Source organism: Myotis daubentonii, chromosome 16 (genome assembly GCF_963259705.1).
Source record: "Myotis daubentonii chromosome 16, mMyoDau2.1, whole genome shotgun sequence".
Classification (NCBI taxonomy): Eukaryota; Metazoa; Chordata; class Mammalia; order Chiroptera; family Vespertilionidae; genus Myotis; species Myotis daubentonii.
In genome coordinates, this window is record NC_081855.1 from 42,260,375 (window position 1) to 42,273,485 (window position 13,111).

The following is a 13,111-nucleotide window of genomic DNA, read 5'->3' on the forward strand; positions in this document are numbered from 1 at the left end:
TTCTTTAAGTGAGTAAATTCTCATTGAAACCTCCAACAACTCAAATACTTCATCTCCATTATTCACCTCAAAATACCCACAAGTCCTTTGAGCATTTGAGGACTCTGCCATTTCTCTCTGCATTCAGCTTCCCAGCAGTCTTGGGTCTGTTGGGGCCTCACTTCTTTCTGTACATGATAAAAACTTGCTGGAAGCAGCAGGAAGGGGCTGGGAGTTAGAAAGATAGACTAGCAAAGAGTCTCATGATGATATACAAGTGCTCTGACGAAGAGGTACTTCTACCAGGTGGGCTGCCTGCCCGCGGGACTCCTCCTCTACCCTGGGAGCAGATATCAGCTCCATCCCACTCCTTATCAACATGAGCATTCTCCCTGAGTTTCCTCCAGAAGATAGGGCCCTCCACTGGCCTCCCCATATGCTGAGAGAACCCTGCCTGGCGCAGAGATTCCGGCTGCTAGCAGCCCTGTGGAGAACCAGACAGTGGCCTTTGAATATTTTGTCAGAGGGTCTGTCCTATTTGCCCTCAACTCACCTCACACCATAGAAACTTCAGTCCCCGGGGATCACAACAGTGGTTACTCAATACTTTCGAGGAAGGCTTATCTGGGTGGAGGGAAGCTTTCCAGTGGGGCCCGCTACCTGCGGCCTAGCATTGCTGACAATCCAGAGCACCCTTCCCCACAACACTGCCAAGTACATGCTCCATTTGCAGCCCGCCCACAGCCCACCATTCCCTCCCCAGACCAGGCATGGTAGGATAGGGTTGCTTGGACCAGCAGAGACAATGTGGTCAAGGGCAGCTGGGGTCTGCTAGAAGTGGGTGGGAGCCCATGGAGGGTGAGGATAAGATGCCAGACCAGCCGTGGGCAAACTACGGCCCGCGGGCCAGATCCGGCCCGTTTGAAATGAATAAAACTAAAAAAAAAAAAGACCGTACCCTTTTATGTAATGATGTTTACTTTGAATTTATATTAGTTCACACAAACACTCCATCCATGCTTTTGTTCCGGCCCTCCGGTCCAGTTTAAGAACCCATTGTGGCCCTCGAGTCAAAAAGTTTGCCCACCCCTGTGCCAGACCATACTTCCTGGATGATGTTTTCATCATTTCCAGCATGGTAGGGATACCTCTTGGTCAGAGCAATTGTATGTAGACACCTTTGCTACAGACTCATTAGCTCTGAGTTCCTTTTCCCTGTCCCCAACCTAGCCCTTACAAGGGAATATGGACTTACTGGTGGGAAATTCAAGTGAATATTTTAAAGTTTTATTCCCACTAGCTCTTATCCTTGAAAAATGCCTCCGGTCACTGCCTGATTCAGCCCTTGCTTCCTTCAGAGTTCTAACTGACCAAGGGTGAGGTTTTGGTCTCTGCACTGCTGCAGGGCGATTTCTGCTTGTGCAGGGGAGGAAGGCAGCCTTGCTTCTCACGCCTGGGCATCTGTTACTTTTATTTATTCCTTGTCTATATCCATGGCTATAGTAAGAATGGATTGACTTCCTTGTGAACATAAATATCCAAGTACAAATGGAAGATCAAGCTACAGAAGCCCTTTCCAGGGTCCCCAGTCACCAATTTGTTGGTGTTGTTATTTAGAACTATATATCAATCATATTGTTTTTGTGTGAACACACATTCATTTTATTGCTTTCACTTACGTGTTAAAACCCCAAAGGCCCAAACTTTAAGGACATTAAATGAATGAACTGATCAGGCATTCAAGGGTGATTATTTTCTGGCCCTGAGCTATAGAGCCACATGGGAAGAGGGTTTGAGCTCCCAAACCAGAGGCATTTCCTAGACTCTAATGCAGTTAAGAAACGGCCAGCAAGGTGACAGTACCCAGTACAATAAAATGAACTACCTTCTAAATTAATAACTTAAAACCTGAATCACTAGGACTTCAAGACTTTTTCTTTGTTCCCAAATAAGCACAGTTGCAGACTTAGGAAATCAGGCATCTTTGCAAGAACCATAGTGATTTAGACTCTGTCCCGTGTCTCTGGCTGGGTTTCAGAGCCAGGAGGGCAGCCCCTGGCACTGTCGAGCAGCTGCCAAAGTTAATAATTGGCCCTGCGGAGCACATGGCCGATCAGGCTGTTTTTGTGTGCCTGGTTTTCTATTTTACGTAAATCACCCTGAACATGTTTGCATCAACCTACTGATGATGCACCTTTGATCAATAGATTTTAGACAAAAGTGTTTTTTGAGTCCAAAGATCAGGGCTGGGTTGACCTGCAGGCTGGTTACAGGGTGTATAAAACGGGCAAGACACAGGCTGATAGCAGAGTTATCACCACCAAGTCTGCAAGGGCTCAGCTGACGGCTTCCTGAGGGGCCAGGGAGTGAGCATGGAGGAAGGCATGAACGTCCTTCATGACTTTGGGATCCAGTCAACACACTACCTCCAGGTGAATTACCAGGACTCCCAGGATTGGTTCATCCTGGTCTCTGTGATCGCAGACCTCAGGAATGCCTTCTATGTCCTCTTCCCCATCTGGTTCCATGTTCGAGAAGCTGTGGGCATCCAACTCCTCTGGGTAGCTGTGATTGGAGACTGGCTCAACCTCATCTTTAAGTGGTGAGTAAGAGCCAGGCAGAGAGGAGATCGGCAAGGAAGGAGGCTGGCATTCTCTCTGGAAATGTCTGTCCATCAGAAGTTGCCTTCTCCATGCAATTCAGGAAGCCACAGGTTCCTCCCCTCCTGACTCTCCATCTGCTACATAAAGAGAGAAGACAGAGAAAGCCCTGTCAGTGAGTTGAAGATACAGGAAAGGCTATTTCTATGGACAGAAGGCCAGCTGGACTTAGTGAAAAGTCTGGATTGTAGGCTGTAAGCAAAGAAACACAGTTTTACTACTTGCAGCAGAATAGACAACATACAGGTAGATGCATGACAGAAGAAAAATGATGCATGAAAAAAGGAATCATACAGATAATTTAAAAACCTGTTGTGTGGGGCAATGAGGAGGAATCCAGAGAACCGGGCTCCATCCAGGTTTTGTTCAGCCACCTACCAGCCGCATGTCCTGGGCAAGTCATAGCAACTCTCTGAGCTTCTGTTTTATAATCTGTAAACTTAGGTTATCTCTGGGACCTTATAATAATTATAGTTAACAGTTATCAGACATTTAGTCTGTGCCAGGCCATGTGTCGAATGTTTTTCTGACGGTGGTTACTATGTGACAGATGAAGAGAAGGTGCCTACCAGTGGTCGGCAAACTGCGGCTCTCGAGCCACATGCGGCTCTTTGGACCCTTGAGTGTGGCTCTTCCTAAGCCTTAGGAGGACCCTAATTAGGTTAATAACGATGTACCTACCTATATAGTTTAAGTTTTTAAAATTTGGCTCTCAAAAGAAATTTCAATCGTTGTACTGTTGATATTTGGCTCTGTTGACTAATGAGTTTGTCGACCACTGGCCTAGACCAACATGGGTAATAAATGTCAGAGGCAGGATTGACACTCAGGCAGGCTGGCTCCAGGGGCAAGGCTCTTAAGAACCATGGAATATCCAATGCTGATTAACTGACTCTTTCGGGGAAAGACGGGAGGTGGGAGAATCCCGATTTTAACATTTGCCAAATTCTACTGTTTATATATTTCCATTATAGCCACTTTCAAGCTACAGATGGGTTTGGCTTGCAAAAATCCTGAATATTTTATAATTGTTAGCCAGCACCAGCTGACTTTAGCATATTACTGGTTTGGCTTCTCTTTCATCATCTAGAAAATGAAGAGTTGGACCAGCTCCCCTCTAAGCCCTTTACCATCTCTAAAACTATCTATTACTACTATCAGATGATTCTTACATCTCTTTCAACTCTAATAGTCTCTGGCCATAAACAGTAAAAAAGTCCTTTAGAATAGAAAATAAATTTAAAAAAAGATTATTGGGCTCAGAAGCCCAAGGGATTCTGAAATTTCTGTTGAAAAATGTAAGTGTTATCTGTAACATCCCCTATTAAAGAGCATGACCCTAAGCAATAAAAAGATAAATGGTTATTCCAAATATCTGAGCTCAATTAAAGAGTGATGGATTTTCTCTGAGTTGGTGGAGGTGAGAGTTAGTGGTTGTCCCTGATTTGGGTGAGCAATCACTCTTCCACCACCACAGGGAAAAGGAGGCCTCCAGCCGGACCTCTGACACCTGTTTCCACAATAAAAGATCTAGGCCTTTTAAAAGGGAAGTGGCTTGGCCCTGGCCAGTGGGGCACAGTTGGCTGAAGCATCATCCCATGCACCGAAGGGTCGCAGGCTGGATCCCAGTAGGGTGCACAAGGGAGGCAACGGGTGGATGTTTCTCCCTCACACCGATGTTTCTTTCTCTTTCCCTCTCCCTCTCTCTCTCTCTCTAAAGGGAGCATATTCTCAGGTGAGGATTAAGAAAAAAATAAATAAAATAAAAGGGCAGTGGTTTGTCTGAGATATCCTCTTTCAAAGCAGAGGACACAGAGCAAGCACCCGAAGCTATGTATGCCTTTCAGAGAGTTATTCTGAGGCCTGAAGAAAGCAGAGGGACCTGGTGGGATATGCAAATTTAAGTTGCGAACTGCAGTTCCAGATGCATCCTTCCAGGACAAATTTGTCTTGCGGTTTTACGAAAAAGTCACCTAGCTGGCCGTGAATATGGATCTTTGGATCTCAGGTTAATTTATTTCTGTTTTAATAAATAATAAATTCAAATAGTTGAAAATCCAAAAATTATATAAAGGATGTACCATACAAGTCCACTCCCCCACCTCTTCCCAGCCACCCAGCTCACCTCCTTGGAGGTGGCCAATGTACCAGTTTAGGGTCACATGGATCTTCTTCTCAAGCTGCTCTCCCTTCTCAAAGGTGTGAGCTTCTGGCAAAAGGGTTCCTTCCGTAACCTCGGCACGGGTTCTGCTTTTCCACAGGATTCTCTTTGGGCAGCGCCCGTACTGGTGGGTCCTGGACACAGACTACTACAGCCATACCTCTGCACCACTGATCAAGCAGTTCCCTGTCACCTGTGAGACTGGACCAGGTAAGAGTCCCACCCTCTGCACAGACGGAAGCTGGGCGCACCTTGCTCATGTGGACACCTATTAGCATTCGTTGTGGGTGAAGCTGTCTTTGAGGGGACATGAGGAGAGCCATTCCTTCCCGCGTTTTCTCAGGGTCTTCAATTTGATGCAATTCCATTTTATTGATCTCAAGAAGGCCTTCCTGCATCTCATCTTGCTGCTGCTTTGGAAATCTGCCTGATGTTTCCAGAACCTTAATTACTAACCCAGAAAGGGAAGCACCCTCACGGGCAATGGGCTCATGAGAGTAAGTGTGTAAGTGTGCAATGGCCCTTTGCCAGGGAAAGGTTAAGCTCTAGAGGCCTGGTGCCCTGGCTGTCCTTCCCAGAGGCCTGGTCTGGCAGCTGTGTCCTCCTGAGCTGACCTATCAAGCCCACAACCTGCCAGTATTTGGCTAATTACAGCCATACTGCTATTGCTCAATCAAATGACAGCTTTTGTTTTTTAGTAGGTAATCAGAATATGCAAACCCTTCACTCATCTTAAGTCTCCCTTACCCTTAGGAAGGGTGCTGGCATTCTGTCCTCAGGGACCTACCCCTGACCCCCAAACTAGGGCACGGCCCATAGTTATTTATTCTTACAAACCCGTTGTTCACTTCAGAACATATGCATTCATTCAGGTGTTATTAATTGAGCACCTACTCTGTGCCAGACACTGTTCTAGGAACTTGGAATACCTCAGTGAATAAAACAAAAACCTCTGCTCTCGTGGAGCTATTTGAATGGTGTGTGTGTGTGTGTGTGTGTGTGTGTGTGTGTGTGCGTGTAACACACAAGTAAAATGTATAGAATATTGGAAGATGATAGTTTAGAAGAGGAAGGAGGAGGAGGAAGTAGAGGGGAGGAGGAGAACAGAAAAGACAAGGCACCCTAGCTGGTTTGGCTCAGTGGATAGAGCATCAGCCTGCAAACTAAAGGGTCCCAGGTTCATTCCAGCCAAGGGCACATGCCTAGGTTGTGAGCTCCCCCAGTCAGGGTGGGGTGCAGGGGGCAGCTGGTCAGTGATTTCCTCTCATCATTGATGTTTCTATCTCTCTCTCCTTCTCCCTTCCTCTATGAAATCAATAAAAATATATTTTAAAAAAAGAAAAGAAAAGGCTTTGCCTATGGGGTTCCCTGGAAGCAGACTCAGGTGGAGATGAGCATACAGGAGTTTTGCTACGCTCAGGAGCAGCACCGATGGGAGGAAGACTAAAGCCAGCAGGGCAGAGGAGAAGTCTAGTGGTGATTCAGCCTCAGCCAGCTCCACAGGGAGCTCTGAGCTGAGGATGCCCTTCAGAGTTGCCTGAATTGAGTCAAGAGGAACAGGCCCTTATATTTCCATGTAGACCAGTGACTGGGCACAGGCCAGCCCAGGAAGAGGGTGATCCGCACCAAAATGGCTCTCTCAGCCGGAGAAGGCTGAGAGCTAAGGCCCATCTGTGATCACGCTTTCAACAGCTGTAAAAATAAGTCCTTCTGTCCAGAAAGGGATCTGAGTGGAGGCTGGCATACCTCAGCACCCTCTATGTCTCAGGGTAGAGGGATCAGGAACAGGGACCGGTTGCAGAATTAAATAGTGTGATCAAGGTAATACTCACTGAGAAGTTGAGATCTGAGCAAAAACTTGGAGGAGGCAAGGGAATTAGCCAGTAAATTTCTGGAGGAAGGGTTGTGTGACCAAAAAGACTAACAATGCCACGACCCTGAGGTGGGAGCATGTTTACGGGAAAGCAATGAGGCAGGCATGCGTGGAGCAGAGGGCACAAGAGTGGAAGAGAGGTTATGGAGGGCTAATTAGATCCTTTGTGTAATCTCTAGACTGTATATAAGAACTGGGCCTTCTCTGGTTTTGCTCATCACTATACTCCCAGAGCCTAGCATAGTGCTGGGCCTGCAATAGGAGCTCAATAGAGACTTGTTAAATAGGTAACTAAATGGATAAATGAATGGATTGCATGATGGGTGGATGAATGGAAGGATGGATGGGTAGATGACACCCCCTAGCAGTCTCTGGGATGGAGACTTTCACCTTTAGTTCATTCATTCATCTCTTTCCTGCCCTTTAGGGAGTCCCTCTGGTCATGCCATGGGTACAGCAGGTGTATACTATGTGATGGTCACATCCACCCTCTCTATCTTTCGGGGAAAGAAAAAGCCCACCTTCGGATTTAGGTAAGAACTCAGCCCTGGGTGTGGGAGGTGGAGAGCAGGGGGTGGCTTTCTCTGTAGCTGACATACCACTTGCTCTTCCTCACAACACCCTAGCAGCTAGCCCATCCCACACTTTGGGTTGGTACTGATAAGAGCTGCAGCATGTCTGCTGAGTGTGAAGATTAGAGTCACAGAATGTTAGGGCTGGAAGAGACCCACAAGTGCACATCCTAATTTTACAGATAAGGAAACATGGTAAAGAGGCTTCTTGAGATCAGGTAGTTAGGTAGTGGCAGGATTTAAACAAAGACCCATTTCTGTACCAACCATAGAGTCTACCCATCTACATTAAAATGAACAGAGAAACGTAAGACATTCCTACTACAGGGAATTCTGGGTATGCGGCCATTGTGCAAATACATTCTGCCAGGCATCTTTGAGCTTGTGCGGACAGGCATGAATTTATAAGTATTCCGCTGATGAACTAAGTTTGCCAGGCTTCAACACTCCTGCTGAAGCTGTTCTCTTTGCTGAAGGATGTGTATCTGGGTTCTGTTATGGTTCCCTCTTCCGTTGCAGGTGTTTGAACGTCGTTTTGTGGTTGGGATTCTGGGCCGTGCAGCTGAACGTCTGTCTGTCACGAATCTACCTTGCTGCTCATTTTCCCCATCAGGTGGTGGCTGGAGTCTTGTCAGGTACCGGCTGCTCTGGATCCCTCCCTCCCTCTCCCACGTCTCCCATTTCTCCCTAATCAGGACAAAATCCCAGCATGCCAGCCATAGTCTGTGGGTATCAATGCTGTCAGCATTTTAGTGGGCTGAAAGTCAAGGGTAGGTCGTTTAATATGATTAATTTCTATGGGAGTGCCCAGATCGACATTTAAATGTGTTCCAGACAAGCTGCACCACACCTAATACTTACCCAATTAAGTTAGCTTGAAATCTCTGAGCATTTTACAATCTTTATTTCTTATTGATTTTCCATTGGGAGTGCCCCCTCGTTTAATTTTAAGGGAATCTACCAAACTTAACAAATTAACACAGTGTCCTAGGAAAGCTCTTTATTTAAATAAATTCATTTGCAAACCTAATAGATACATACTCACACTTGGTCATTTTCATAGGTTTGGAGTTTTTAATATTTGCGGTTTTTTATATCCCGTTAATGAGGGGAGAAAAGATTTGGGCTAAGGGTAGAAAGAATTTCTTGGCTTTGTGGTAGGCATGGGAATATAAAACCTTAGGGCAATTGTGGACTTTTTCCTGGAGATCTGTAAGAGCAGAAAACAGTGCTGAGAACAAGAGAGACAATGAGTTCATGACAACTACAAAGTAACACAGCATCCAGTACTGGGTTCCATGTTTGAGAAGGAACCTGGAAGCCATGTTACATGAAAGACCTGGGAATGTGTAGATGAGAGAGGAGAATAACTATCCTCAAATGTGTTAAAGAGGCTCTGGATTTACCACTTAAGCCCTGCAGAAAGAACTGAGACCAACAGATGGCATTAGAGGGGGACAGACTTCAGTCAGCTCAGCAAAAGAAAGAATGTTTTAATAATCAAATCCATTCCAAGAGGAAATGGGCTGCCCACGTGGGAGTGAGCTCTCCACCCCCGAGGCTATTCAATGAGAGACATGAGGACCCCGCACAGGAAACAAGCAGGCAGTAGGAGGATGTATGGAACAAGACTCTTCCATCCATCTGAAAGAGTCTATGGGTGAAGAAAGGCTGGAGCCACATATGAGAATAAACCAGGTGACCCTCTAATCTAGCGCCTGTGATTTAATGGGTGACAGGTGACATGTCACCCATTGGGTCCCAACCCACCTCTAGCTGAAGGTCCAGAGTCTTTCCTATTTCTCACCGTCACTCTTTCTCCCGCCCAGGCATTGCTGTTGCTGAAACTTTCCGCCACATCCAGGGCATCTACAATGCCAGTCTCAAGAAGTATTTCCTCATTACCTTCTTCCTGTTCAGCTTTGCCATTGGATTTTACCTGCTGCTGAAGGGGCTGGGTGTAGACCTCCTGTGGACGCTAGAGAAAGCCAAGAGGTGGTGTGAGCGGCCAGAATGGGTTCACATCGACACCACGCCCTTTGCCAGCCTCCTGAAGAACCTGGGGACCCTCTTTGGCCTGGGGCTGGCTCTCAACTCCAGCATGTACAGGGAGAGCTGCAAGGGCCAACTCAGCAAGTCTGTCCTGTTCCGCCTCGGCTGCATCGTGGCTTCCCTCATCCTCCTGCACCTCTTTGACTCTTTGAAACCCCCATCCCAAGTCGAGATGATCTTCTACGTCCTGTCCTTCTGCAAAAGTGCAGCAGTGCCCCTGGCATCTGTCAGTCTCATCCCCTACTGCCTTGCCCGGCTCCTGGGCCAGTCAGACAAGAAGTCTTTGTAAGGAAGGTGGAAACTTCAGTATTTAAAGTCAATGACTGAGCCGAGGATTGAGGGCAACCGGCATCTCCCGCCAGCCCACTTGAGGCCAGAAGTGCCTGAGTCAGCTTGAGCGACCCCCTTCCTCCTATGCAATTCTAATTGTATTGGGGGATGTTTTTTTTTTTTTTGAAAAACTAGTAAGGGTATTTGAGAAAGCCTTGTCTGTTAGAAGTCAGGTAGTTCTGGTTTCCCCCCCGAAGACTTACTCATTCTTCTGTCAGATACACAAAAGTCAGACTTCCAGGTAGGGGGACAGCTCTCGGTCCCAGGCTGGGAATCCCACCTGAGAATGCTCTACCCAGGCTCATTCTTATCCAGAAAAAGAGAAAAGAGAAGTGGATTTGATAGGAAAGGAAGGATGGATTAAGGGGGACTTTTTAGCATCTTGAATATCATGCAAATTATGTCAAACAATACCTAAATGGCTTTGGTTGTACTTAAACCTTTAGGCGAGGGACTCTCAATAGTGGGGGACCAACCTGAAGTGTAATCAATAGGTGGCTAGTGGGGTAATTCTGCATCTTGTATTTTTCTATTATGTAGCTGTGGTCATTGTATTGACCAGGATTTCTGAGTGGCTGCAGTGACCTAGATTTGTACTAAGTCAGAGCATTCAGGCATAGTCAAGCTTCTCCTCTGTCACCCTAGAACTGCCTCCTTATTAGCCTAGCTCTGCTTTCCCCAGAATTTTCCACTGGCTCCACACCCGCCCTGCTGGAGACTCAGATGCCTAAAGGTGACTGTGGTGGAGCTTTTTCTGTTCCAGCTAAGCCCTGAAATCTTGGGCAAAAGGGTAAGGAGAGGCAAGGATTCCCCTCTCCAGAAGGTCACTCCAATGTTACTATTGATTCCTGCGGGTACCCATGACTCCTTTCTCTATCCCACGCCAACCAAGAGCACATTCTTGGAGGGAAAGCCTCCTTGCCTGTCCTCCAGTGTCAGCTGGTTTGCAGAATATGTCCTAGAAAAAAAAAATGCTGAAGTCTATTTATTTGAGAGTCCTTGTTTTTACTACTAATTATGTAGTTCGCCATATATTATCATTCACCCCAACCTTCCTGGTCATAACATCTTTGAAAAGAAAAATATATATGTGCAGTATTTTATTAAAAACAACATTTTATTTAAGAATGAAGTCTTGTTGATTACTACATTTTAGATGCAATGAGATCTGAAGGTTCTAATTCTGGCTCAGCTAAATTTCTAGCTCTTTACTTTATCTCCCTAAACAAATAATTTAGTTTCTGTGTACCTATGTTTTCCCCTTCAAGAAAAAAAAGGTGCTTTCTCTTGAGTTGGCCAGGAGCCCCAGTAGAGTTAGGGAGACTTATGAAGTGCCCATGGGCCACAGGTAGAGTTGAGCCCAACACAGGCACAATATCATTGGCTAAGACTGAACATTCCTTACCGGACCACAGGTCAGCAGGAGTTGCTCTATGGGTCAAACCACCACTTGAGGGCAGACAGGCAGGGTCATTACCAAACTAAACAGTCAGGGAATGTAAGTTGTAGCAGGAGAACAAGACTGGTCAGACTGGAATGCATGACCCTGTGTCAGCAAGGTTTGGGGTTATAGTTAAAGAAAGTCTGAACAGGACAGGTCATGGCACCGAGGAACACTCAAGGGAGCTATTGCAAGTTTCTCTATGGAGTGATTTCTTTCACCCTGGATGTCCTGAGGCTGAGATCTGCTCACTCACCTCAGAACTTTGAAATGTATTTATTTAGGGGAAGTTGAGTTCCCCTCCTGGATCTGTTTGTTTATGTGTTTGAACCAGGCCCTGAGAGACTGTAATGGTCTCACCAAGGGAGAAGGGAAATGGTCTTGTTATGTCTGAACTGAACCCCACTGCTTAGGCAGAGACCTCATCCTGGATGACTTATTTGCTCTCAGGGACCCAGTCCAGGTTCCTTGCAATGGGATTCTGGCAGAAAGTAAATAGTGCCCCTACCCCAACAGTTGGTGAAGTTGATAAAGATCATGATAGCAGATAAAATTTATCGAGTACTTACTATATGCCAGACTCTGTTCTATGCATTTTATCTATTTACTAAGGGCCCGGTGCACGAAATTCGTGCACTGGGTGTGTGTGGGGAGGGGAGTGTCCCTCAGCCCAGCCTGCCCCCTCTCACATACTGGGAGTCCTCAGGCATTGACCCCCATCACCCTCCAATTGCAGGATCGGCCCCTTGCCCAGGCCTGACACCTCCGCCAGAGGTGTCAGGCTTGGACAGGGGACCCCCATCTCCCCCTGATCACTGGCTCTGGCCCCCGCCCAGGCCTGATGCCTCGGCCAGAGGAGTTGACCCTTATCACCCTCCGATCACCAATCACCGGATCGGCCCCTTGACCAGGCCTGAGGCATCTGGCCCGGGCAGCGGGGACCCGCAGCTGCAGCGGCCCCGCGATCGTGGGCTCCGCTTTAGGACCAGGCAAGGGACCCCTAGCTCCCGGGACTGCCAGCTTCGACCGTGCCCAGCTCCCATTGCTGGCTCCACCCCTACTTCCTGCTATCACTGGCCAGGGCAGAAAAGGCACCTGATTCTCCGATCATGGCTGGGGGGCAGGGCAAAGGCGGTTTGCCCTGCCCCCCAACTCTTAGCTCCCCCCTGGGTTTCCGATCACTGTCAGTGGCAGGGGGCTTCTTCCTGCTTTCCCTTTCGCCTCCCTGCATTGTGCCTACATATGCAAATTAACCGCCATCTTGTTGGCAGTTAACTGCCAATCATAGTTGGCAGTTAATTTGCATATAGCCCTGATTAGCCAATGAAAAGGGTATCGTCGTACGCCAATTACCATTTTTCTCTTTTATTAGATAGGATACAATTAACTCACTTAATTCTCCAGACATCTCTGTGCTATAATTTACCCTCATATTACATATAAATAGACATAGAGGGGTTATGTGTCTTGCCCAGAATGGTGAAGCCAGTTTAAAAACCAGGCAGTCTGACTCAGAGTCCATGCCCCACCCTCCACCTGCCTCACCCCCATACCCTACCGATATCAGTAAAATTGGCAGCTGTATCAAACTATCTTTCAGATACCAGATATGACTCTCTTTTTTTTCTTTTTGTTAATCCCCATCCAGAGCATATTTTTTCCATTGATTTTAAGAGAGAGTGGGAGGGAGGGGGAAAGACAGAGAGAAACACTGATGTGAGAGCAACACATCGATTGGTTGCCTCCTGCACGTGCCCCAATTGAGGCTAAGATCGAGCCTGCAACTGAGGTATGTACCCTTGACTGGAATCAAACCTGTAGCCTTCAGTCCACTAGTTGATGCTCTAGCCACTGAGCCAAATTGGCTAGGGCCAGATATGATTCTTCATTCAAACCATGGGAAATCTGATTTCTTGTAGGCAAAGGACATTATAAAACTTAGAATGATCCTCCCAGGGGGCTACTACTCGTTTCTAAGATGCCATATTTTAAAGGTATTTAATAAAATAACTATTAGAACAGGCATAACCATGTTAGTTTAAC

At 46.8% G+C, this 13,111-nt stretch overlaps 1 protein-coding gene and 1 long non-coding RNA gene across 3 annotated transcripts; one reads left to right on the top strand and one right to left on the bottom strand.

Annotated features, from left to right (window-relative positions):
- Positions 1 to 2,294: 2,294 nt before the first annotated feature.
- On the top strand, positions 2,295 to 10,951 carry G6PC1 (glucose-6-phosphatase catalytic subunit 1). 2 transcript variants are annotated; one of them, XM_059670268.1, is made up of 5 exons: positions 2,295 to 2,411; positions 4,901 to 5,010; positions 7,101 to 7,206; positions 7,765 to 7,880; positions 9,075 to 10,951. In XM_059670268.1, the coding sequence occupies exons 1-5, from the start codon at positions 2,377 to 2,379 to the stop codon at positions 9,584 to 9,586; spliced, it is 879 nt and encodes a 292-aa protein (XP_059526251.1). In that variant the 5' UTR covers positions 2,295 to 2,376; the 3' UTR covers positions 9,587 to 10,951. The 2 variants fall into 2 exon arrangements, with proteins under 2 accessions (XP_059526251.1, XP_059526249.1); XM_059670266.1 differs by having other exon boundaries at positions 2,352 to 2,581.
- On the bottom strand, positions 2,318 to 9,185 carry LOC132218688 (uncharacterized). The gene is made up of 2 exons (XR_009449240.1): positions 9,053 to 9,185; positions 2,318 to 2,719 (listed from the first exon to the last, which is right to left on the bottom strand). It is a non-coding gene; the product is annotated as an uncharacterized LOC132218688 (long non-coding RNA).
- Positions 10,952 to 13,111: the final 2,160 nt, after the last annotated feature.